This window comes from Meriones unguiculatus (assembly GCF_030254825.1).
Source record: "Meriones unguiculatus strain TT.TT164.6M chromosome Y unlocalized genomic scaffold, Bangor_MerUng_6.1 ChrY_unordered_Scaffold_35, whole genome shotgun sequence".
NCBI classification, from domain to species: domain Eukaryota; kingdom Metazoa; phylum Chordata; class Mammalia; order Rodentia; family Muridae; genus Meriones; species Meriones unguiculatus.
Window position 1 is genome coordinate 930,144 of NW_026843712.1, and position 25,841 is coordinate 955,984.

At 35.5% G+C, this 25,841-nt stretch overlaps 1 protein-coding gene across 2 annotated transcripts in view; it reads left to right on the forward strand.

Moving 5' to 3' along the window:
- LOC110541982 (histone demethylase UTY-like) overlaps positions 1–25,841 on the forward strand; it is a 154,136-nt gene that overhangs the window by 34,561 nt on the left and 93,734 nt on the right. The window contains exons 5-8 of one of the 2 annotated variants that reach the window (XM_060376858.1): positions 6,831–6,889; positions 8,747–8,867; positions 17,932–17,986; positions 21,802–21,836. In XM_060376858.1, coding sequence (XP_060232841.1) covers positions 6,831–6,889; positions 8,747–8,867; positions 17,932–17,986; positions 21,802–21,836 — 270 coding nt within the window. The remainder of the gene's footprint in view (positions 1–6,830; positions 6,890–8,746; positions 8,868–17,931; positions 17,987–21,801; positions 21,837–25,841) is intronic. The other variant, XM_060376859.1, reaches the window with a different exon arrangement.

Here is a 25,841-nt window from a genome sequence, read left to right on the forward strand (position 1 = left end):
TTGCTTCTCCTTCTGTTTGTTTATATGGTGGATTACAATGATGGATTTCTGTATATTGTACCACCCTTGCATACCTGGGATTAAGTCTACTTGGTCATGGTGTATGATTTCTTTGATGTGTTCTTGTATTTGGGTTGCGAGTATTTTGTTGAGTATTTTTGCATCAATGTTCATAAGAGAGATAGGTCTGAAGTTCTCTTTTTTTAAATATGATTTTCTTGAAAACATTTTCTTGACCTTATATGCTGGAATCTTTTTTTTTTTTTGTCTATTCCTATTATTCATAGATTTTTGTCTTTTCATGGCATCCTTGATTTCTTGGATATTTTACATTTGGAACTTTACCAATTTTTATTTTTCTTTTATAGATGTAAGAATTTCTGTAATTATATCTTCTGCACCTGAGATTCTGTCTTCCAATACAAGAATTCTCTTGTATTCTAATGGTGATTCTTACCTTTGTAAGAATCTTTTCTTACAAAATTCCTGATCTTTTCTCCAAGTTTGTTTGTGTCTTCATTATTGATCCTAATTCTGTTTTCATGTCTTGCACTATTTCCTTTTTTTTTTTTTTAATATGGATTTCTGTCTTTCCATGATGGCATTTTTTTTGTTTGTTTGTTTCCTCTATGCGACTGATTGATTGTGCTTCTATCTGTGCCTATGTTTGTTTGGCTCTCTTTGCCTTTATTTCTTTAGAGCTTTGTTCATTTATGTTTTTCTAATAACTGGATAAGAATATATTTGAGATCATTTTGTTGTATTCAATGAATTAATATGATCATTGATTTTATTTTATTTTTTGTGGGGTTGCTGGTGAAGCCATGATATTCTGATTTTTGTTGGATGTGTTCTTGTGCTGACTGCTAGTCATCTGCTTATCCTTAGCCTTCATTGTTTGTTCCTGGAGTTTGTGCTGCAGACTGGGTCTGTCTCTCTTTGTTGTCTGGAGTATTCTTCAGTATGATTAGAGAGGACTACCTGTTTGAGAGTGGGTGTTGTTGTTTTAATTGTAGCTATGGGAAGAAGGTAGCAGGCACATGTGTGTACGTTCAGGAGTGTGCAAGGAGTGTGCCTTGAAGGACAGGGTGCTAGAGCTTGTAGATGACTGGAAGGGTGGAGTGTAAGCCGAGGTGGAGATGCTGGCACTGTTCGCAGGTTCAGTGCCTATGTGCAGTTGCCCTGAATGCCTCAGTGACCTACAAGCCTGTAGCAATGTCCTCCTGGTATTCAGATCTGTCTGGCTCCAGGAATTGTTTGCCTGGATTCCACTGGTAGACCCGCGGTACAGGGACTTCAGTGTTCAGAATGCTGTCCTAAGAATCCCTCTGTTGCCCATAGTGGGTGAGTGCGTGGGAGGGATCACATGTCTGGCTGCTAGCATAGAAAGACCCTGGATCTGGGGCTCTGCAAGCTCTCACAGGGACACTAACTAGCTGCTGGCTTAAACTGAAAGCACAGTTCTCTACTCCCAGATTGGTCCTGCAGGGGCAAATGAGAGTGTAGGAGGTCCATCAGGTCAGTGATTGTCCACTGTTTGGCTGCCAGGCAGGGAGGCCTGTACTTGGGATAGCTGCCTGTGCTACCTCAGTCACTGAGCATGGAGGCTCCTGCTTAGAATAGCCACCACCCCGTAGCAGCGGCAGACCTGGAAGGCCTCCCTGTGCCATTTCAGTCACTGAGCATGGAGGCTTATGCTTGGGGCATCCATTGCTATCTCAGCCAAACAGGGAGGCTAGTGCTTGGGGTGGAGTCCCCTGCAGGCTACCTTCACGGAGGAGAGAGGCTGGTGTGTTGGGCAAGGGGAAGTGCAGGGGGGTTGAATAGTCACCACTCTGAGTCCCCAGAGATGTCCTCGGGTGGCCTGGATCCAAACTGTGCCAGCTCATGGTTTGTCCCCTCTTGCCCAGGAAGCCCCAGTGTGGATGTTCTGGCTTCAGCTGGGCCTCCACTCACCAATTTTAGAATTTCAAATTTTGTGCCCTTTAGATATGCTGTGCACTGTTCGCTGCCAGTTTCCACCTTTTTCTTTTTCGTTTCTTTTTGCCTTTTTTTGAGACAAGGTTTCTTTGTTGTAACCTTGGCCTGGAACACTCTCTGTAGGCCAGGCTGGCTTTGAACTCACAAGATAACAACCTGCCTCTACTTCCCAGAAGGCTGGGATTAAAGGCAAGTGCTATCACTGCCTGGCTAGAAATAATTATTTTACACATTTGTTATAGGACGTTATTAATATTTACTATTTATTGGTAAAGCTTGCTGTTAATCTTAAACAGCTGTATAACCAAATCACCATACAGAGACTGGGTTTTTAGTTAACCTAGAACACAATGCTGGGCAATATTTACTCCCTCCTAAACCCTCAATTTCCTAACATATTAGATTTCCCATATTATACTTGTGTTTTGTGAAATCTTAAGTCTGGTTCATGCTCCATGTCCTACAAGATCTCTCCTCCAGCTCTGCTCTTCTAGCTCCCTCTCTCCCCTTCTCCTCCCACTCATCTCCTGCCTTCTGGCTCCTCCCTCTTTCCTGTCCTCTGGCTCCTCCCTGCTCAACATTTTGTCTAGTTGCTTTATTTTGGCCTGTTTACACAAGAGTTGAGACAGGATGCTTAGAATGAGTATCACAATGCAATATCCGGATTGAAACCAGAGAGTTGGGGGTGGTGTGGGGGAGAAATCAGTATTTGAATGAACAAGGGTAAGGTGTATACATTAAAAAAAATATTATACCAACATTTCCCCCTTTAAGTCCAATAAAAGGCTTCTTTTCTTTCAATACAATAATAATTATGAAATTATGAAAACTGTTAGGTAAAATCTACATGTGCAATATCCAGTCCATGTGTATTTAGCACATGGAGAAGGTATCTGAGGAGAAAGTATCTGATTATCCTATCTATCTTGACAAGTTTAAAGTTCTGTATCTAAATTAACTTTTATCCTAATTGGTATTACCTATATGAAAAGATTTCTTAACTTCTAAACAACTTAAGCTTAAATGTGGTACTGTAACTATTTGGTCTTCAGTCCCATCAGAGACTTGAGAAGGAATAAAATTAGTTATGAGAGTAAATAGGAAGTGCATGTTAGCAGCTTCCAAAAAATAAAAATTGACAGGGACAGTTTGCTGTTGAACAGTCACCCATAACTCTCTATTCTGTAGGTCTCTGAAGTTTTTGATGACTACCTATCTTTATGTAATTGATTTGTATACAAAGCCATATCTATCTGTTAAACCTAGGTTGTATACTCCTGTGATAAATTAGACTAGTGTCTGACATGACTGTGAGTTGAATAACAATTAACTTGCATACCTAATATCCTAACCACCTTTTAATAGTAGTTTAAAAGTATTGGAAATAACCTTGACTTTCTATCATTATAGTAAAGCTTATGCCAATGATTAAAAATACTTATTTTTGCATCAATACCAGAGTTAAAATTAACCTTATTTGGGAATAACAAATAAAACCTTAAGTTGAGTGGATTTAATATTCTACCTTTTTTTTTCTATTTCTATAAAATATTCCTGTATATTCCTTGTTTTACTTTGAATAAGACCATTATTAATAAACATCTCCCAATAACAATAACATTTTGTAGCCATAGCAAACAACCAAAAACATACCCAATCCCCTTTAAAGGAAATTGGATGCTATTCTCATGAGTTTCTTCTAGCTGACATTTTGGACATGTAGAAATCCTGTAGGGGGCCCAAATAAAAATGGTTAATTAAGCAAGCAATAACATTTGCGGTTTAATAACATTTGAATGTTGAGAAATTTCAGGCTTAATAAAAGTCCTCTTTGGAACAGTCTAAAATGCTGCACCACTTAAAATTAGTAGCTTTCTTCAAAGTTTTGAAGAAACTGCTTTTGGGAGCAGGCTGAGCAAACAGCAATTGAAGCAGTTGAGGTGGGAACAGGCAGAATGCTGGAATATGCAAGATGCTGGAACAGATGTGTCAATGTCTCAGCATGCTGAAGAATAATTCTGATAGGTTTGATCCAGCATCTCTTGTGTCCAGTTCTTTTGTTCTACAAACATATAATTTTTCACAAGCATTATAGAGTTCTAAAATTATAAATGTATGAGATGTGCAAGATGAAACTAAACTGTAAGCCAATTTTATCTATGCAAATTAAAAGGTTAGCATAATACATTTTGAGGATATTATAGCCAAGGATTTATTGGCCAAGTATTGTTGAAGTTTTTGGCTAAAAACATATTTTTTTTATCTCTCAGTCAGCTTCAGAGTTGTTCCCATGTAAAGGGATCAGCAATATAAGTTACCATTATTATTGGACATGCAATCATTATCATCAAAACAAGGTTAGATAGATTAAAATATCTTTTGGGGCTCTTGCGTGCCTGTTTTATTAGGCCAAGCTGCTACCTGATTCCCTAGAGAAGCCTCCCAATAGAGAGACAAGACAAAATGCATGTTTTAAGGAAACTTTATAATTTTGAATATAAGCATACCGTAGGTATCTTGTACTTGTTTTGAGGTTTAGCCCGAGCTTTTTATATATGTCGTAGCTTTTGTCCTATCCCCTGTTTATATAGAATGGGCAGTTACACCTTTATAGCCAAACTATTTAAACTTTCTCTTACTCATTTAAGCATACCCTAGGCATCTTGTACCTGGGCTTTATACTTTCTCTTACCTTTAGCATTTAAGCATATCCTAGGCTCTTGTACCTGGGCTTTACATTGATAAGCATACCCTAGGAATCTTGTACCTGGGTTTTACATTGTTTGTGGCTATTTTTTGGCTTGTCCCTTATTTATACAGGATGGGCAGTTATACCTTTATAGCCCAACTTTATTTAAACTCTTACCTCTAGCATTTATATAAACTCTCTTAGTATTAGCATGTAAGCTCTCTTACCCTTAGCATTTAAGTATATCCTAGGCATCTTGTACCTGGACTTTACATAGATAGTGGGTATTTTTTGGCTTGCCCCTTTTTAATATGGGATGGACAGTTTTATTTTTTAAACATATGAATATAATTTTTGAGTTTTTAGGACTAAACTAGATTGGCATGTATTTTGCCATCTTTAAGCTTCTTTTGTTTTTTTTTACATAGGCACAACCAACATTATTCCCCTGTGAAAATAAATGTCTCATGTTTAAAAGGATAAGGCAGTTTCCAGAGCAGTGTGACATTATCTCTTTACATAAACCTAAAATATATGTGAATCCCACCTTTAGATCAGTAAGAATATAACATCTATTATTAAGAAAAAATACATGGTAACGTTAAGGAAAAATTTGTCATTTTGAATCTTAGACTATCTGTGTAAATGGCTAAACAGCAGGAGTTGCCATCCTGGCTTTTATTATGTAAATAAGCTTGATCCAGAGCTCAAGAGATCTGTTTCTTTTTACTTTGTGTTGGGAAAAAAAGGCATGTGCTTTGACCAACAGTATCATTGTAACTCAAAGCCTTTAAATGAAAATCCAGCAAAGAGAAAAGAAAATTTTAAGTTTGGGATCAATTGTGCCAGTTTACGCTGTAACAAACAAAGCCCAGTTGGTTATTTTTTGTTGATGTTTCAGTGAATTGTCGGACCCTTATCAGAAAGAGCTGACAAGTATCTTGCAGCCAGAGAGCTTTGGATTTTAACCGTTATTAATCTAATTATTAGGAAGAGTGCCCCTTTTCTTATCAGTAACTTAGTATTCCAATCCTTGGCTTTTTCCCCATTTTCTCTTTGAATTTTCTCGGCGAAGTCATGGAGAAGAACCAACACCATTAAACATATTGCAACTAGATCCATGAATATGACAGCCAAAATGAAGCCAAAGGGATTAAAACACCCTCTGCCATGGCAGTTTTTTTTATTTTAGATGCAGTTTAGGCCAAACTCTGTCTGGAGGTCTGTCTGCCTCCAGTTTCTTTCTTTCCCGCCATGGCTGTGGAGCTGAGCCAGCCGAAGTATAAAGGCGCCATGCTTGTTTACCCTGCTGTTAAACTGCAGCAGCAGCCAGTTTTGTTATGGAAGTCTCAAGTCTGCCCACAGGAGGCTGTCTTTTGCTCCTGGCGGGGTTTAAGAGTCTCTCTTAAAGTGACAGTAATTGACCTGGGAGTTTTTAGGTTTTAAGTTTGGGTTTTATCACTGGGAGCTTATTACCCCCACCAAATTATGTTTAAGTATGATTTAAAGGGTGTGGATTTTTAGATTAGTTGGGTGCCATTTGTTGTAAGAGGCGATTAATATTTACAACACACATTACTTGACTTCTCTTCTTTGACTTAGTTCAAGTGTTCTATTAAGCATGTTGTGACACTTGTTGGAATAGTAAAAACCTTACATAACTGATTTTAAAAGTTTTTTTTTAATTTTATTTTTTTATTTTTATTTATGTTTTTGGAAACAGGGCCTTTATTATATGTCGTGGTGTCTTGGAACTCTGTGTAGACCAGGATGGCCTTGTATTTTTAAAGATCTGTCTGTCTTTGCCTCTTGAAAACTGGGACTAAAAGTGAGTGCTACCATTTTTGGCTTTTTTTTTATGTTTATGTTTATTTTGCCTATATTTTTGTCTGTATACTATATGAGCCATATATACTATATACTATATATATAGTATATTATATATAGTATACTGTACTATACTACAGAGCCAGAAGAGGGTGTCAGGTTCCTTAGAACTAGAGTTACAGATGTGTTGATATGTTGCTGTTGGGAATCTAGCCAGGGTCTTGTAAGAGCATACAGGGTCTAAAAAAAGTGAGCTATCACTTTAGCCTCCATTGTTCTTTTTTTAATTATATGCAGCAACCAAAAATTTAATACAATTTATTTTGCTTTACAGAATGCTGCTTTTTTATATGGTCTTGGTTTGGTCTACTTCTATTACAATGCATTTCAGTGGTAAGTTCACTCACTCCTGGTTTTCCTAGTGAAGTATACTGTATATAATTAATACAGTATATTAATGTATATAACTTTGTATTTCTAGTAGTTTTGTTTTTACCTTTATAGGATTCTAGTGACTTTTGATTCTTTATTCCTTTTACATAAATATAGGAAAGTGTAATAAGTTTTCATCAGCAGACAAATAACCAAGAGCAGTAATTTAAGAGGTAAATTTTTATGTATTTAGTTTTCACAATTAGGTTTCAACATTTCAGTAAAATTGCTCTTTTGTTTTTGGATTGTGGTGTGGCAGATACAGCTACAGTGGAACCAGAAAACACTCAGAGGAGCCATGACAAGATACATGGAACATGTTCTTAGGAACTTAGTTTTTCACACAGGTCTGCCATCAAAGATTTCCGTTGCTTTTCAACAATAGTATATTTGTAACCTAAAAATCTACTTGTGTGTCAATCTATTGATTAGGTTAGAAGAATCTGTATCTACTTGCTTCTTAAAAGCATATCAGCTGACCAGTAAGTTTTTAAAATGCGGACAAATAATGTTCTAGTGGTTATTATTACAAAATGACATTTTGTAACTTCTTAAAAATATATGCATAGTATATGTGTATATTGTGTACATCTCATTGTGTGTTTGTGCATATGATGTACTATAATGTATGAAGAGACCAGGATAAGGCATGGACTTTTCTGGGACTGCAATTATAGTCAGTTGTGAGCCACTTGGAAATCAAATGGGGTTCCTCTGAAAGAGTAATAGGTATCCTTAAACTACTGAGCTCTTTCTCTAAAACTAGTTGTAAAAGCCGGAAAGCATTATGAAGTCTCTGGGACTAGAATTAAAGAGTTGTTCCATTTCTAAATATTAGTCCTTAATAAAAATGTGATATATGCTGAATGTGTTCACCTGTGCCTTTAATCTCAGAAGGCATGAAGATCTCTCTGAGTTGCCAGCCAGTGAGAACTAAATAGATCCTTTTTCACCCCTCCACCATTAAAGAAATGATGTTTCTTTTTGGTGTTGAGGTAAAAATACTTCCTATTTAATACAATAGAATATAGAAAACCCAAGAGGAAAAAAATTATTATTTCTTATAATAGCATTTAAGTGTATTGTTACCAGATACCAGAATGTAAAAGGGAAAATAAAGCTTCTACAATAGCATGTAAGTAACATTACAGTCCTCACAGTCCTCATATTCTTACCCTTTCAAGAATTTGCCATTACCTAAGAAATCAGTTATATAGGTCTGGGGACACATTCCTGTATTCTCAACAGTTGGGATGTAGAAGTAGAAGAATCTTTAAAGGTCATCTCCAGTTACAGAGCAAGGTCAAAAGTTTTTACCACTTACAATGGTTATTAGAATAAATCTTGTTGGGCAAGTTGAAAAACTGAAAAATTAAATTGAGCTTCATTTGTTTCTTTTTTCTTTACATTTTTATTTTATTTTTTTATTAATTACAGTTTATTTACTTCTCTTATTCTCTCCCAATCTCACCCTCCCTCATTTCCTTCATGCCGCTCTCCAAGTCCCTCACTGATAGCGGAGGTTCTCCTCCCTTCCATCTGACCTTAGCTTATCAGGTCTCATCAAGACTGGCTGCAATGTCCTCTTTTGTGGCCTGGCAAAGCTGCTCCCCGCTCAGGGGGAGGTGGTCAGAGAGGCAGCCACTGAGTTTATGTTAGAGACAGTCTCTTCCCCTTACTAGGGAACCCACTTGGATACTGATGTTTTAAAAAAAAACACTGGCATTTCAATGTTAGGAAACTAGAACATTTCCTGTATAATATAGAATACATGTATTGCATTTTAAAATATTTTTTATTTGTACCTTTTCTTTTCAGGGCAATTCGAGCATTTCAAGATGTTCTTTATGTTGACCCTAGTTTTTGCAGAGCCAAGGAAATTCATTTACGACTTGGTTTCATGTTCAAAGTGAATACAGACTATGAATCTAGTTTAAAGGTAATATCATTATAAATAATGATATTTATTTTCTGACTTTTTCTCAGTGTCTTTCCTGTTAAATGTTATTTTCAAGTGTTGAAATTAATGGCAGCATTATGAAAATATTCAGGATATGAACTAAAAAATAAAAATTGGGTATTGCATTTTAAGGAATAAAATGGTTTTGTTTTTTGTTCAGACTTAATGGTAGGGAAGTGGTAAAAGTATTGATTATAGTTAAGTATCAACATTGGTTGATATAGGATAATTAACCCTGAATACGCTTTAAGTTAAATGTAGAAAAAGAAGCTATTGCAGATGGATTGTCTTACATTCAAACTTCAGTAGATTTTTCTGAGGAACATGTACTTTGCATGAGGCAGATTTATAGTTTTTGATAGCCGCTATTAATGTTATACTTACTGTAAGACTGCTTATTGATGTTTATGTATCCTCATATATCCAATTTAAAAATGTGAAGCCTAATAATAAAATTATAAATGATTGGTATTCATGAACACTGAAATATGCTTACTGTTAACTCATGATTTCTTTTACCAAATGTGATTTTGAAACTCCCATTCTTGAACTGAGCGTGGTGGCACATGCCTTTAGTCCCAGTACTCTGGGAGGCGGAGGCAGAGGCAGGTAGATCTCTGTTAATTTAAGGCTAGCCTGGTCTACAATGTGAGTCCAGGACAGTCAGTGCTACCCAGAGAAATCCTGTCTTGAAAAAAAATAAAGCAAACTGAAACAAAAAACCTTCCATCCTTATGTAGGATCAAAAGAGACTATACTTCATTAATATAAAAATGCCTCAACAAAAACAGCTTTTGAGTTTGGTAATGCTATGAAAACCTTCCAAGTAATTTTATATCCCTATAACAAATAATTCAGTGCTTAGCAAAACTATATAATATGAATATAAAAATGAATTATATATGTGTATATAGTAACAAACATACATAGAGTCAGAAGGATATTGTTTATGGGCAGTAGGCTAGGTTTTGTGGAATGGATGGGTATATAGATTAGGTACTGATTAAGTCGAGTTCATCTTTAGAGACAGATTTGAGAAGGTTATTAGAAATAGTAAGTTGTTTAAAAACTATTTGAATAGCTAGTAGAGCATAGCTTTATTCACTTTGTGAAGATTCAAGAGGATCGTGGGAAGTCTAATCGTCATATCTTAAAAAGGTAAAAAGAATAAAACAAAAATATGTCTTGAGTGAATGTATAGGAGGGCCTGAACTATGAATTTGCTGGAGATTTATAATTACTTTAGAGTAATTGTTTAGACTTTAGAGCTAAGGGTTTAGAATTTCATTTAAGTATATGTGAATATTTCAGTCATCAGAAGCATGGTTAAATTGCTTTAGGACAATATTTAGCAAAGTAGAGATTATAGGTTGAGAATTTTATATTGGAAATGAAGGTATGAGTTATAGGATAACATTCATTATTTATTTGTATTCAGATCATTGATGGAAAATGTTTGACATATCATGTTTTGTGTTAGAAGTGTAAGGCAAATTTTTTTTTTCCTGAAGCGTGTTTGCTGTCTATTGTCTCATGTATCTTAATTTTAAACTTGCTGTAGAAGATAGAGTGATCACAGGCATGTGATACCATTCTCGTTTATGTAGTGCTAGTTATTTGAACAGGGTTTTGTACAGATAAGTCAAACACTGAACATTTTTATCCCAACATGATTTATTTTGTAAGATAGTGAATATTAATAGATAATGTTGGTTAAACAGTTCATATTGTATTCATCTTTTCTCTGACCTTTTAAGGAAGGAGAGGAGACAGTGTTCAAGAGAAAAGCTCTGACATGAACATTCTTCAGTGGAGGAGACATTTGTTAAAAATGTTCAGCAATTAGTATGTTATAGTATGATAGAAAAGCTAGAGGCAATTTATATTTACCAAAGTAAGATACCCACTTTTTTTTAAATAGCAAAAAATGTTTATTGGCTTATGCTTACAAAAGGACAATACTCTGTAATTGTAGAGCTAAGGTAGCAAGCAGTAGGTCGATGATACAACAGCTGAGTATTCACGGCTAGAATTGCTAATAGAAATAGAAAGTGTGTATAGAAATGGAACATAGTTTTTGTATCCTTAAATTCCTGCCTCCTGTGATATGCTTCCTCGAGCAAGCCCGTACCTCCTGAATCTATCAAAACAGTGTTATTAGCTAGAAACCAAGTATTTAGGTATATATATATATATATATTTAGGTATATATATATTTATAATTATATAAATATATCATAGGTATCCACTTCTTAAAGGCTTCTGAAGAAGACCCAACTAAAGGCAGGTTTGGTTAATATATCATTTACGTGTTCAGTCAGTCTACTGAGGTAATCCCCAGACCAGGGGAGAAGAACAGTTTATCTTTTCAAATAGCTGTGAGAAAAGAAGGACTTCAAGGTTTTTGAGACTCTATAGAGCAACTTGGTGTGGACTCTCAAACTAAGCAAGAAGGGCAAAGAGACTGCAGGGGAATGGAGAGTTCTGTACCAGCATCTGAAATGTCTTGATTATAAGTTAATGTTTTTTTCTAAAACTAGTTTGTAGAACTGCTAATTTTTAGTTGTTTTTTTTTTTTTTTTTCTCCCAGATTTGTTTTGATAATTTGTTATCAGGGAATTGGTTTTCTTTGAAGTTAAGGCTAGATGATAAAATAACTTAGAAAAAGAACTGGGAAAAGGTTTGAGGATTGTTTGATATGAAAAAGAAACAAGCAAACAAGCAAGCAAAAAGGCAAATTGGGGCCAGCAAGCTGTAAACCTTAGCAGCTGCTAGGAGGAGAGATAAGAATAAGAACAAAAGATTTATTTTCAGTGTAAGAAGGCAGGTAGTCTCAGCAATGGAGATTATCAGGCAGGTACATTGTTATGACTTTTGTCTGTATGCAAATATAAGGAATAGGGAAAAATAAACCTTTTGAATTTCTTTGTACTCAGAAGAACAGGCATGCTTAGCAGTAAGATCTGCTAGAAGCTGTATATAGAGAGGGGGCTTCTGAACTTGACTGCAGTGTCTCATTACAGGTATCCTTTTTGTTTTGTTTTATTTTTTCCAAGACAGGGTTTATCTGTGTAGCTCTGAAGATTATTTTTAAAAAAATAATTTTCTGAGAGTTCTATGTGAGTGGGGAATTTACACCATTATTCTCCCCCCATTCCTTTTGCCTTTATATCCTTTCATTCCTTAGAATCATGACCTCTTTATGCAGTTTTTATGTCTGTGCATGTATGTCTGTGCATTCTAGGTTTTAAATATAATCTGCTGAGATTGGGCATTGCAAATTTGTGTTTAGTGAGTCTTCTAAAAATAAAAATCAGGGTCACCCCTGAAGTGGAATGATCCTCTCTTTTCAGCTGCCATTAATTGCTTTTAGATTTTGTTGGCATGTCAGTTGTTGTTCAGGTCTTGGTTATGCAGTCATATTGTTGGCATTTCTTGTAGCTTCCCTATTATATATAGAAGACATTATTTTGTAGTAGACAATCCATGCTGGTCTTCTTTCTTATAATTGGTAATTTGTAAGAGAAAAAATAGTAAAATATGTTTTTGATGGCTCAATGTTATGTTTCTACTGAGGTCTTGAGGAGACTCTATTCTTTTTTGATAAGGAGGAGGTAGACTTCTGTAATAGGCCTCAACAAAGCCCTGGTACCTCTTTCACCTGGTGTCATTCTTTGGGACTTGGCTGTCAGCTTCCAGACAAAAAACAGAGGGACCTAAAGATCAAAAGTTCCATTTCTCTCAACGGAGCTAGAGAGCTTTAGCAAGAAAAGTCTGGATTTCTGGCATATAGAGCAGCCTGGCATAGAACTCACAGATCTGGCTGCTTCAGCTTCTGCTTGTGGGATTAAAGACATGGGTTCTTGTCAGGGTTAGTTTAGAGTTTCGAGAGATTATGTCAGAAAGAGGCATAGCTCTGTTGTATCACAGCAGTCTTAGTGACTTCCCTGATATATTACTTAGACCAATTAGAATTTCTTTCTTGGATATAGGTAGACCTGTATTTAAAGATTTAGCCATTCCATTTTTTATGATCAAATGTGAGAAAGTAAGGCTACTTGGGAGGGAGCAAGGTGTAATCACATTTCCAGGATAAGATGGATTTTGAGTTTTACGTCAGTTTGGGCTAATCAGCCACCATGGGCAAGACTTTTTATAAGAAATAAGAACAACAACAGAAACTAAAATCTGTAAAAAGGTTAGGTAATATATTTTCTGCATAGTTCTTCTTAGTCCTGTTAGAAATATGTTCAGGATGGCAAAGAACAAGATCACCACAATATTTGAAATATCTGGACAAGGCAAGAAAATACACTGCTTACCTAGTGGAGTAGAAAACACAGAGAAAGAAAGGGCACTTGGTTTTCTAATGCAGGTAGTGATTTTTTTTTTTAATTTTAGCTGAGATCTGATTTCACAGTCTAGTTTAAATTTTGTTTTTAAGAATTATTATTATCATTTTAGTTTTAATTTTATGGTATGAGTGCTTTGCCTGCATTTATATATGTATACCCTGTTCATGCCTGGTACCTGTAGAAGTCAGAATAGGACTTCAGATTCCTTAGAACTAGAAAAAAAGATGGCTGTATAAACTGACATGACCACTCTGGTATAGTTAAGGAGGTTTTTACTGTAGAATCTATGGGAAGTTTTTACTGTAGACATGGGAAACAGAACAACCAGAGGCATCTGGAAGAGTCCAGTTCAGAGAGAGATAGTAGTAGATTGAACATGGCCAGCAGACTGGACCTGTGCATGAGAGAAGCAGGAATAGAAAAAAGAGATAGGCATACAGAGGAAGAGAAGAAGAGAGTTAGCCTAAAGAGGAAGGTTTTAAGGAGACCGAGTAGCTGGGAAAGGGAAGTTTGTGAGCTAGGGAAGTTTAGTGGTGGAGAAGAAGAACTTGGAATATAACATGGATTATGAAATGTATCCAGGGGCAAGTAAGCACTTTTGTATGCTAATAGGCAGTACAGCTAACATTTTGTTTTCCTCTGCCACTGATAAAAGAAATGACACTTTTGGAACAGAGGAATTGGCTTCACAAGTTCCCGAGGAATGGTGGCCTTTTGTTTAATGCCCAGAAATGTAGGTTGGGAATGGACTTTGACTGGACCAGACAGTTATGAGGCACCATGTAGGTTGTGGTAATGGAACCCTGGTCCTAAGCAAGAGCAACAAGTGTTTTTACCATTGAGTCACCTCTGCCACCTATAGGCTATTTTTTCTTTCATTTAAAAAAAAAATAAATTTTCTCTCACATTACGTTACAATTGATGGTTTTCTTTCCCTCCTCTCCTTTCGTCTCCTGGTGTACTTGACTCTACTCTTCCTTTCCCTTCAGAAACAGGCAGGCCTCCCAGGGATATCTTCTACCTGATCTGTGCCTAAAATTTGAAGGCTTACTGATTTGGGGTGTCCTATATTTCCTGTGTTTGTTGGATATAGATTCCCCCCCCCCCCAGAGACAGGGTCTCTTTGTGTAGTCTTGGCTGCTCTTGACTTGCTCTAGAAATCATGCTGGGCTTGAACTCACAGAGATTTTTGCCTCTGCCTCCATGAGTCCTGGGATTACAGGCATGCACCACTATGCCTGCCAAAGATATGGTAATCTCAATTGTCAGCTATTCATTGACTGAATTATTAATTTTTTAATGTTTGGTAATTATCTGTCTGATCTATCTATCTATCTATCTATCTATCTATCTATCTATATCTATCTATCATCTTGGTTGTAGTTTCTCCTCTCTTTTCATCTTTCAATCTTCCAGCTCATCTACTCCTTTTCCTTGGATATCAATTAGCTCATGGCATATCAAGTTGCAGTAAGAATATGCACCTCCTCTCATATTATGCTAGACAAGGCAACACAGTAGGGGGAAGGGTTCCAAAAGCAGTCAACTGAGTCAGAGACAGCTCCTACTCCTGCTGTTAGGAGTTCCAAGCTATACAACTGTGCAGAGCCCCTATGCAGGCTCGCTGTCTCTGAAACCCTAGAGGCCAGGCTAGTTGATTCTGTGGGGTTTCTTGTGGTTTTGATTCCTGGTTCCTTTTATCCCTGCTTGGGTAGGATTTTCTAAGATCTGCCTGATGATGTGTTTGTCTATCGGTCTCTGTATCCATAAGCCTCAGTTGGTGTGAAGCCCCTTTGATCACAATTAATGTTAGGCTCCTGTCTGCAAGTATAGCAGAATATTATTAAAAATCATTTTATTGACTTTTTGTTTGTTTGTTTTTGTTTTTGCTGGTTTGGTCCTATCCTAGGTCTCTGGGCTACTGTGTCTGGTTTCTGACCTTCCAGGCAGAATTAGGGATGGGCTTCCTTTCTTAGTATGGGCCTGAAGCTGGGCTAGTCATTGGTTGGCCCCTCCCATAATTCCTGTGCCATCTTTACCCCAGCACATCTTGCAGGCAGAGCAGATGGTAGGTTGCAGATTTTGTGGCTGAGTTGGTGGCCCAATCCCTCCACTGGAAGTCTTTCCCGTATACTAATTTATATAAGCATTAGCTCAAAGGAAATAAAGGTGAGTGAGAGGGACTGGGGAGGAGTAAAAATATTTGCATTTTTCTGTCATAAACACAAATTTTATAGTATTTGATATAAAAACTCAATTGTTTCTTACAGCTGTGTTGTTACAGGTTTACTTTTGTGTGAATGTTTTGCTGTTGTATGTATTACATACATGACTTGCGCCTGTAGGTGTCTGAAAAAGGCATCAGATCCTATAGACCATCATAGTTCTGATAGTGCAGATTTTTTAACCTAGACCCTCTTCTCCAATCCCAGAGTTATATATATATATTTATGGTGTTGTAACTGTGTACCTCCTTAATTTTGTGTTTCATTGAGTCTTTTTCCCACTGTTACTCTTCTTGAGACAGGATCTCCATACTAGCCTGGGTTCTCCTGGAACTTGCTGTGTAGACAGTCTGGAAAACTCACAAAAATCCACCTTTCTTTGCCTCCCAACACTACTACTTCTGGCTTATCTCTTTTGCCAGTATTTATTTTCCTCTACTTATGAGGAGTAGCTATTGTAATTCTGGTAGATAATGTTAGGTCTCAAATACAATCAAGACGAATTGCTGAGGGTGCCTATTTACCATTTCAAACTTGGACCTGGGCATCCAGATTTATGCAGTCCCTATTCACAAGTAGCTTTACAGAGTCATCCTAGCTGAGCTACCTTGCTCTTCCTGTAAATATCTCCAATCCTGAGCTTTGTTTTTCTTCTCCTTACTTCTGTATTTTTATAAACCCAGCCATTTTGGTTATGTGTCCTCTTGTTCTCTTAGTTCCCAGGTGCTCATTTTGTTCCCTCTCTCTTCTCTTCCATTCTCATGCCCACCATATGACCTTGGTCTTCTAGCCCAGTTCAGTCTGGACTCTTCCTAATGTCTCTGTGCTCTCCTTTGTAATAGACCTTTTCCTCAACCATAGCTGGGTGCTGTCATGACCTAATTTTTTTTATTTAAATGAATATCAATTTTTGGCTTAAAATGCTTGTAACCAGTGATTAGTAATTGTTTTCACATATTCACATATTTGTTGACCTTTTCTAACTCCTCTTTTATGGAGTATCCATTTTAATGATTTGCAGTATGAATTGGTTTGTCTGTCTTTTTATTGTTTAATTTGTTAGAATTTCAGTTTATTTTAAACTGATAACAGTTGAAACAGAGAGAGACCTCAGAGGTAAAATCAGACTTTATTAGTCTGAATAAGGCATCTTAAGACCTAGTAGTAGTGTGATCATGGGTGTATTTATGTGTATGGATATATTGCCTGCAGGAGCAGGAAAATGAGCAGGATAATGAACAGGGAGTTGCACTGATTTAGTGTGGGCTGAGTTTCCCCATACTAATCAGTTATCAAGAGAATGTTTCCCATATACTGCTTATTGGCAGTCTGATGGCCATATTCCCTGTTCAAATTCTTCTGTGATTAAGAGTTGTGTCCAATTGGCAAGAAACTAGCTGGGACTGATTATTACACACTGAACAAAGGACTACCATGCTTGCTTTGCATAGAAGCATGTCATTAAAACAGCCTTTTGGGGTTGAGGAGATGGCTTAGTGGCTAAGAGTACTTGGGTGCTTTTCCAGAGGACCTGTATATAGTTCCCTGCACCCACAGTATGTTTGTAACTCCAGTCACTGGTGCTCTAACATTTGTGGACATTTGGCAGCCACATGGTACACAGGCAACAACACCCATACACATAAAACATGTTAAAAAATGTGAAAAAAAAAGCAAAAAACTTAAAATAAAAATCAGCTGTGTTGATATTTGAGCATGGAAAGTAGGAGTAGGAAGCTCAGATACTGCTTTAGGAGAATTTGTACATAGATATTTGTTCATTAATTGAAAAGCATATATGTTAGTGAAAAGTCATACCTCTGGTTGCATGTTTCTTTTTTTCTAGTTACCTTGTTTTCCACAGGTGGCACTGGGTTAATGTGTGTTGCAGACTTGAAATGTATTAAAATGTAGTGATTTTGAAAAACTAGTAAAATCAGATATATTTTCATCATGTTAATTCTTACAGTATTATGTGATTTGTCATAAAAATTTCAGATTAAATTTTAAGACATGTTGTTCAGAAATATTGCTTCTCAGTTACCAGTCCATGACCATTTAACAATTTTTGTCATTTTTTTCACTTCATGATTAAAATTTTAAGACTTCCATAGTGTTTTGTATACTAAAATATTTGTGTATTTCTTGATAGCATTATCATTATTTTTTTGGTTTTCATGACAGGGTTTCTTTGTGTAGCTTGGCTGTCCTGGAGCTCCCTCTATGGACCAGGCCGGCTTTGAACTCACAGAGATCCGCCTGCCTCTGCATCCAGCTGCTGGGATTACAGGTGTATACCACTAGTGTTTGGCTATCAGTACACTTTTAATAACTAATTTTATTTGAGTAAAATATTTTGCTTTTGTACTATAGTACTATTTTTTATTTTATAGACTTAAAAAGTTAAATGATGAAAAGTACTTATATATATAACATATTAGTATTTTCACTTTTCTTTTGTAGCATTTTCAGCTAGCTCTGATTGACTGTAATATCTGTACTTTATCCAGTGTTGAAAGTAAGTATTTGTTTTTTGTTTTTTATACAAAGGAATTTCAGATTATGAACATTGTTTTTGTTTCTGTGATTCAATTTATTTGTGTACCATTTTTAAAAAGTCTGGTTTCTTGAAGAGCAGTAGAAAAATGATTGATTCATTTGTATCAGGTAGTATTACAAGATTTATTTGCCTTCTACTGTCTTTAATATCTTTAATAGGAAAAAGAAACTTTTTTTTTTTTTTTAAAAAGATTTATTTATTATGTATACAGTGGTCTGCCTAAACTCCAGAAAAGGACACCAGATCCCATTACAGGTGGTTGAGAGACACCATGTGGTTGCTGGGAATTAATCTCAGCACTCTGGAAGATGACCAGTCCCCTGGCTTTTTGTTTTGTTTTGCTTTATTTTATTTTATTTATTTTAGTTATTTTTTATTTTATTTTATTTTGTTTATTTTTCAAACAGTGTTGCTTTGTGTATCTCTGGCTGTCCTGGAACTCACTTTGTAGACCAGAGTGGCCTTGAACTCAGAGATCTACCTGCCTCTGCCTCCTAAAAGCTGGGAGTAAAAGGTTAACATCACTCACCCTTCTCCTGGTTTAATCATATATATTTTTTCATATTCAGGAGCTATGACTGACTTTGTAATTCTGAATAATTATTTTATTTTTAAAAATTATACTTATAAAGCAAAGAATAGAGAATAATAAGTGAAAATTTATGAATGAGTAAATTTTAAAAATATACTGCTTTTGGGCCTAAATGATGACTCTGGTTTTATTTCATTTTTGAGACAGGGTTTCTCTGTGTAGCCTTGACTGTCCTGGAGTTACTTTGTAGACCAGGCTGGCCTTGAACTAAGAAGAGAGCTGCCTGCCTCTGCTTTCCTGATTCCCAGGATTATAGCTGTGTGCCATTACACCTAGCTGACGCTAATGTTTTTTTTTAAAAAGACTCAGATGTCACTGAAACTCAACTTTATATAATTTGTGTTTGGCTTAATATTTATGTAAAATTTGAAACAAGTATTTTAGAATAAAGTGTATTTACTTTGCTGTTCTTATTTATCAATTTTTTTAGTTATAAATGAAAATTGACTTTTAGAATATTTTCTATTTGAACAATTATGGTGCTTTAAATATGGGAAGAACGAAGTATGTGTTTCCTTTATGAAGGATGGCAATGTGTGCAATAACCTAGTAAGTCAGTATGTGACCTAAGAGTAAATTTGGTTTAAGGTCATGTTTTAGGTGCCAGATACCTCTGATACTTACTTTTTATTACCTTCATTAGACTATATACATACATAGAGAATTGGATTTTGCCTTTTTCTTCACTTCTAATTCTGTTATCTTACAGGAATGAAATGACTTGAGATTTTTATTAATTGCTCTTAATATAGTATATAGTAGGCAAAGAACTATGTTTAGAATATTAAGTATAGAAAAATTTCAGCCTTATTAGGCTATAAATAGGATTTTAGTTTATGTATGTGCTTATTTGTGAATTCTTTTGCTGTATAGAATATCATTTTATTTAATCTAAATGGTGCCTAGTTTAGTGTTTTTTTCTTTTCTTTTTTTTTAAAGCCTCAAAAATGAGTTGTTTGATTTTACAGATTAATTAGGGTTGTAGAATTTTTTTTTCCCCTAAGACAGGATTTCTTTGGGTAACTATGACTGTCCTGGACTTGTTTTGTAGACCAAACTGGCTTGAAATTCAGAGGTCTGCATGCCTCTGTCTCCTATGTACTGGGAATACAGATGTCCACCACTGTGCTGGCCTGTTTATTTATTTATCTATTTATTTATCTACCTATTCATTGATTGATTGATTGATTCATTCATTCATTCATTTATTTTTTTAAAACACAGTCTTACTATGTAAGCTTGGCTGTCCTAGAACTAACTATTCAATTTAGGTTAAATACAATGTCTCAGAGATCTTTTTTCCTTTGCCTCTCAAATATATTTGTAAATTAAAGCAACTTAAAATTATCTAGTAAAGTATTCCCAAATGTCTTTGTTGAAAACTTAACCAGAATGCAGGAGAATATTTTTAAGATGTAGCTTCACAGAACTTTAAGTAGGTTCAGTGGATGAGAATCTTTTAAGTTTTTATTTTAGAAATTGGAAATCTGATTTTCCAATTTCTAAACAGATTTTTAAAAAGGTTGTTTATTTGTATGAGTTTGTACCTGCATGTCTGTATGTGTGCCTGGTACCCATGGAGGTTAGAAGAGGCTATCAGATTTCATGGAACAGGAGTTAGAGATGGATGTAAACTGCCATGTGGTTTCTGATAATAGATCCTAGGTTTTCGGAAGAGTAGCCAGTCCTCTTAATTACTAAACTTTCTCCAGCTCTTTAGCAGAATCTTTATTAAGAAAGAACTTTAAAGACGTGAAGAGGAATAAAACAGGGTAGAGAGGGCAGATATATAAGGGATGCAACAAGAACTTTAAGATTTAAGATTTTTTTCTTTCAAATGAAATGGATATAAAAATATATTTTATAATTTTGAAAAATTCTTTAGCAGAAAAGTTCTCATAAGTAATTGATATTGGAACACATTCAAATTCAGATGTCTTTATGTCAGGTGTTTATAGTGGGTTGTTCTTATTGTTGAATCATTTAAGCTCTTAAAATAGGGACTACCTTGCAAAAGAAAGGCAAAATAGACTGATTTTGACTTTTGAGATAGCTTTGTTTTAAAGTTGTATCTTTTCAGTTAGTTGACCTTCATTTTATTTTTAAATGAATATTCTAATTCTTAAGAACTTAGAAATAATTCCTCATTATTAGTATCCTGATCTATATACTTGTTCCAGTGTATGTGCTGTGCATGTCCCTATATTTTTGTGTGTATGGCGTGTCTATATGGGCCATATTAGTATGCAGGGGTTGATGTCAGGTGTCTGTTCTCTACTAATTGATTGAAGAAGGAAAGGCTTTACATTAAATTTGTAGCCAGCTTGCTTCTACTGCTCTAAACCAACTTGCTTCTCATGCACTGGAATTATATAGGCTGTCACATACATCTTTCCTTTTTGGAATTCTTGTAGTCTCTCTTGGGAAGAGTGTTTAATGACTGAGTCATTTCCTCAGTCCGAATTTTTACTTTTTGAAGGAAATGTTCTTTGTAATGAATTTAATGTGAATGGAAAAAAAGGTATGAAAGAGTTATTCTCTTCAGTGAACTTAAGGCAAGAAATTTATTTGATTCCCACATGTCAAGATACAAGAATTTAGAAGTTTATCTCTTTACATATATTGGATTTGAAAATTTCTCCACATTTTTGTTTCTTTCCTTGTCCTTCTGTCTACCAGTTGTTTGGGTAGTTGTGTGCTTTGTGTGGCTAATGCACACAAAGTGTGGGTAGCTTTTTGAGAATGAGGGTTCTCACTAGACATGTCTAGCTTGTCATGTAGGCTGCCTGATCAAGGAGCTGTAGGGATCCATCTGTTTATCCTTCAGTGTTGGACATTTGAACTCAGGTTCTTATGTTTGTAAACACTTATCCTTTGCACAGTTTTTCAGACTTCTACATGAATTCTTTCCTATAGAGTTTTCATTTGTGTTACTACAAATAAGCAGATTAAATTGTCATTTCGTGATTCCTTTTGTTGCTATTTTTGTTTTTCAAGATAGTTTTTTGGTATAGTCCTGGCTGCCTGCAACTGAGTCTGAAGACCTAGCTGGCCTTGAACTTAGAGACACATGTACTCAAATGCTTGTTGTATTATCATTAACTTATAATATATATTGTATTATATTGTTATGTTTAAACATGAATGATTTGAAATTTGCTTTTTTCCCAATCCATTACAGTTCAGTTTCACATTGCTCACTTATATGAAACCCAGGTAAGTGTTTTTATTTATCTTTTTAAATAAGTTTTTTGTTTTGTCAGTGTGACACAGTAGGTGAGAAAACTCAATGGCTTTTCATACAGTTTCAGAGGTTTCATTCCACAGTCTTCTGGTTTTTCTTTGTGTATTTGTACCAAGGCAGAATGTCATGGCAAAGAACTCATGGTGGAACAAAGATGTTTGTTTCATGGTAATCAGGAAGCATAGAAACAGGGAGGAAGAAATCATGGAATAAAAACATACCTTTCACAGGTTTATTACATACTTCCTGCAGTTTCATCCATTTTTGTGTGTTTGTTCTGTTTGTTTGAGGTAGTTCACAGGCTGCATATCTGGGTATGAAACATACCTTTATACTTTTTCTATGACATGGTTGCATATTAATAATGTTTCGGGTTTTTTATGCCTAACAAAAGTATCTTGACTCTCTCTCTCTGAAGCTTCCACCCATAACAATAATCTATAATAAATAATAATTTTGATCAGATATCAGTGATTTTAGCATGTCATATAAATTATCAATAGTATATGTCTCTAAGCAGTCTGTTTTTTATATAAAGATAGTTCATAACTAAACTATTTAGAAGTATATTTTAAAAAACAGACTACCAACCATGTAGATTGGCAACAGGATGCATCAAATTAGACAAGTGATATAAATTATTGAAGACACTTTACCCAGTTGTTTAAAATAAGTTAAGAAAATAGTCAGAAAATAAGTTGAATAATCAGATCAAATTTAAACTATAATACTTTTAGTCAGTTTATTACTCTAGAAAGATAACACATTCAGAACAGTGTGAATATTTCTCATTTGCATATTGTGTATTAAACTAGATACTGTTAGGCCCATGCAAAAGAACTGTAATGTTTAACTATTAAAAAAAATTCTACAAAGCAAGTAAACACACATATCTGTTATAGATATATTTTTATTAAATGTTTAATATGGTAAATAAATATTCTGCTGCATATCCAAAGTAAGTTGCCTTGGCTATAGTGTCACTTCATAGCAGTAGAAGCAGTAAGACAGAGCTTTCTTTGCTGGGGGAATACTACTCTAGTTCTTAGTATTCCTTAGTAGGCTGTAGTTCATTATCTAAGATTGGAACCTCATGGAATTTTGTTGTTCCATGTTAGAATTTCTATATTTTGTCTATGTTGAGTTTTTGTTTATGCTGCTGTGTTGTTGAGACTTAGCGGGTGTAGCCTCTGACATGTGTAGGGATATCTAGAAACCCAAAACTAGAACCTGAAATAATGAATATTGTATATTGTGCATCGATTCTTGAAATTATATTAGTAGTTTCCCATCCTTTAATTTTGTTAAGCTGCCTTATATATTGTACTTAATGTTCATATGTACATGTCTATAATTTTATGTATTTATGAATTGATTATGTTAAAGCAATAAGTGTATTATCTTTTTTGTCTTCAGTTAAAAAAATAATCTTGACTGTGTGTGAAAAAGTGCTGGTTTCTGCATTAGTTCAGGTTCATAGTATTTGTTTTATGATCCAAATACATCAATGGTTTCCTGTCATCATATGGGGTCTGTGGATTGAACTCAGGTTGTCAGACCTGGGCACAGGTTCTTCCACCTACTGAGCAAACTTAGTTTATTTTTGACTTAATATATTCTATTTTTGTTTTTTCTCCCTTTTAACCTTTTTAAGTTTTAGTCTAGTTTGTCTTTTGTAGGCAGTATGAAATGAAAACTTGTTTTTATTACTTTTATTGACTACCTTATAAGTGGAGATTTAATCCATTTACATTTAAATACTAAGAAATAAAACCTTTATGTTTTTTCATTATTTAGTTTCTTGTCTGTGAATGGTTTTGTGTTCTTTCATTTATTTTTTATTTTTTATTTTTAAAAGAGTCATTTTAATTAATATCTCAAATTTTCTAGTAAATCAAGTACCAAAACATACAGGTTATATCAACTGGAGCACACAAATGCTCTCTTAAACAATAATGTTAAGTCCTAGTTAGGGTTACTAATGCTGTGATGAAACACCATGACCAAAGCAACTTGGGAAGGAAATGGTTTATTTGGCTATGTCACAGTTTATTGAAGGAAGGAAGGAAGGAAGGAAGGAAGGAAGGAAGGAAGGAAGGAAGGAAGGAAGGAAAGACAGGAACTCAGGCAGGGGAAGAGCCTGGAAGCAGGAGCTGACAGAGCTTTTGAAGTGGTGCAGTTTAATGGCTTTCTCCTTATGGCTTGCTCAGCTTGCTTTCTTAAAGAACCCCAGACCAGCAGCCCAGGGGGCGAAAAAACTCCTTTAGATTGAGTCAAATTAGCATTAAACTAGCCAGTACATGTAGAGAGTGACTGAGAAAGACACCTGACATCAACCTCTGTCTTTTACACACACACACATGCAAACACAAATACCAAAATTACAGACACATAATAATTGTTATAAACCATATTTTATCTATACAAGAATCACTGTCCAGTTCATCAAAGAGTCTTGACATTGACACCCATTCTGCAAATAATTTTGTTAACAATGAAGTGAAAAAGTACATCTGATGAAGCATCTTCCTGTTAATATGTTTTGTGCTAACAGCCAATATGCTTACTTTATAAGGATTGGAAATACATTGAAAAATACATCTCTCATTAAGTGACATCTTCCAAAGTGGAACTCATGTCCATCCCCAGATGGTTATTTGAGTCATTTCTGTATCCTTTATGCTGCAAAGCCTCTCTGCTGATGGATCTTTACACAGATGATACTACAATAATACAAAAGTTCAAAATAGCACAGTTTTTACCTACCAATATATCTTGTAAATTGTATAATTTTATATGTCCATATAATTTTATTTTAAATAATTTGATACTATTTTCATATATAAATGTACTATTTTTTTTTAGCTTATAAAATTTCCTATTGGTAGTTTCCTAGGTTTATTGATTTTTTTACAGTTTACTCACTTTGTGTCCCCCCCTTAAGCCCCCCCTCTCCCCTCCTAAGCCCACCCTCCCTTTATCCTTCCCATCCATACCCCACCCCTAGTCCATGGATAAGGGAGGTCCTCCTCCCCTTCCTTTGGATCCTAGTTTGTCAGGTCTCATTAAAAGTGGCTGTATTATCTACTTCTGTGGCCTGGTAAGGCTGTTCCCCGCTTAGTGGGTGTGATCTAAGAACAGGCCAATCAGTTCATGTCAGAGACAGTCCCTGTTCCCATTACTAGGGAACCCACTTGGGCTGCCATGGACTACAACTGTGCAAGGGTTCTAGTTTATCTCTATGAATGGTCCTTGGCTGGCATATTATTCTAAGAAAAGACTCCTGTGTCCAGATATTTTGGTTATGTTGCTTTCCTTGTGAAACTCCTGTCCTTTTCAGGTCTTAAAATTTCCCACTTCTTTCATAAGATTCCCTGTATTCTGCCCAAAGTTTGGCTATAAATTTCATCATCTGCTTTGATACCTTGCTGGGTAGAGCCTTTCAGAGGCCCTCTGTGGTAGGCTCCTGTTCTGTTCCCTGTTTTCTCCCTCTTCTGATGTCCATCCTCATTGCCTTTCTAAATAGGCATTGAGCATCTTAGCCAGAGTCCTCCTTCTTGATAAGCTAGCTTCCTTAGGTGTACAGATTTTGAGTATGTTTATGCAATATTATATGTCTAATATCCACCGGTGAGTGAGTATATACCCTGTGTGTCTTTCTGCTTTCTCACTCAGGATGATCTTTTCCAGTTCCCACCATTTGCCTGCAAATTTCCTGTTTTCCTTGTCTTTTATTGCTGAGTAATACTCCATTGTGTAGATGTACCACAATTTCTGTATCCATTCTTCAGTTGAGGGGCATCTGGGCTGTTTCCAGCTTCTGGCTATTACAAATAAAGCTGCTACAAACATGGTTGAGCAAATGTCCTTGTTGTGTACTTGAGCATCTTTTGGATATATGCCTAGGAGTGGTATAGCTGGATCATGGGGAAGCACTATTCCTAGTTGTCTGAGAAAGCGCCAGATTGATTTCCAGA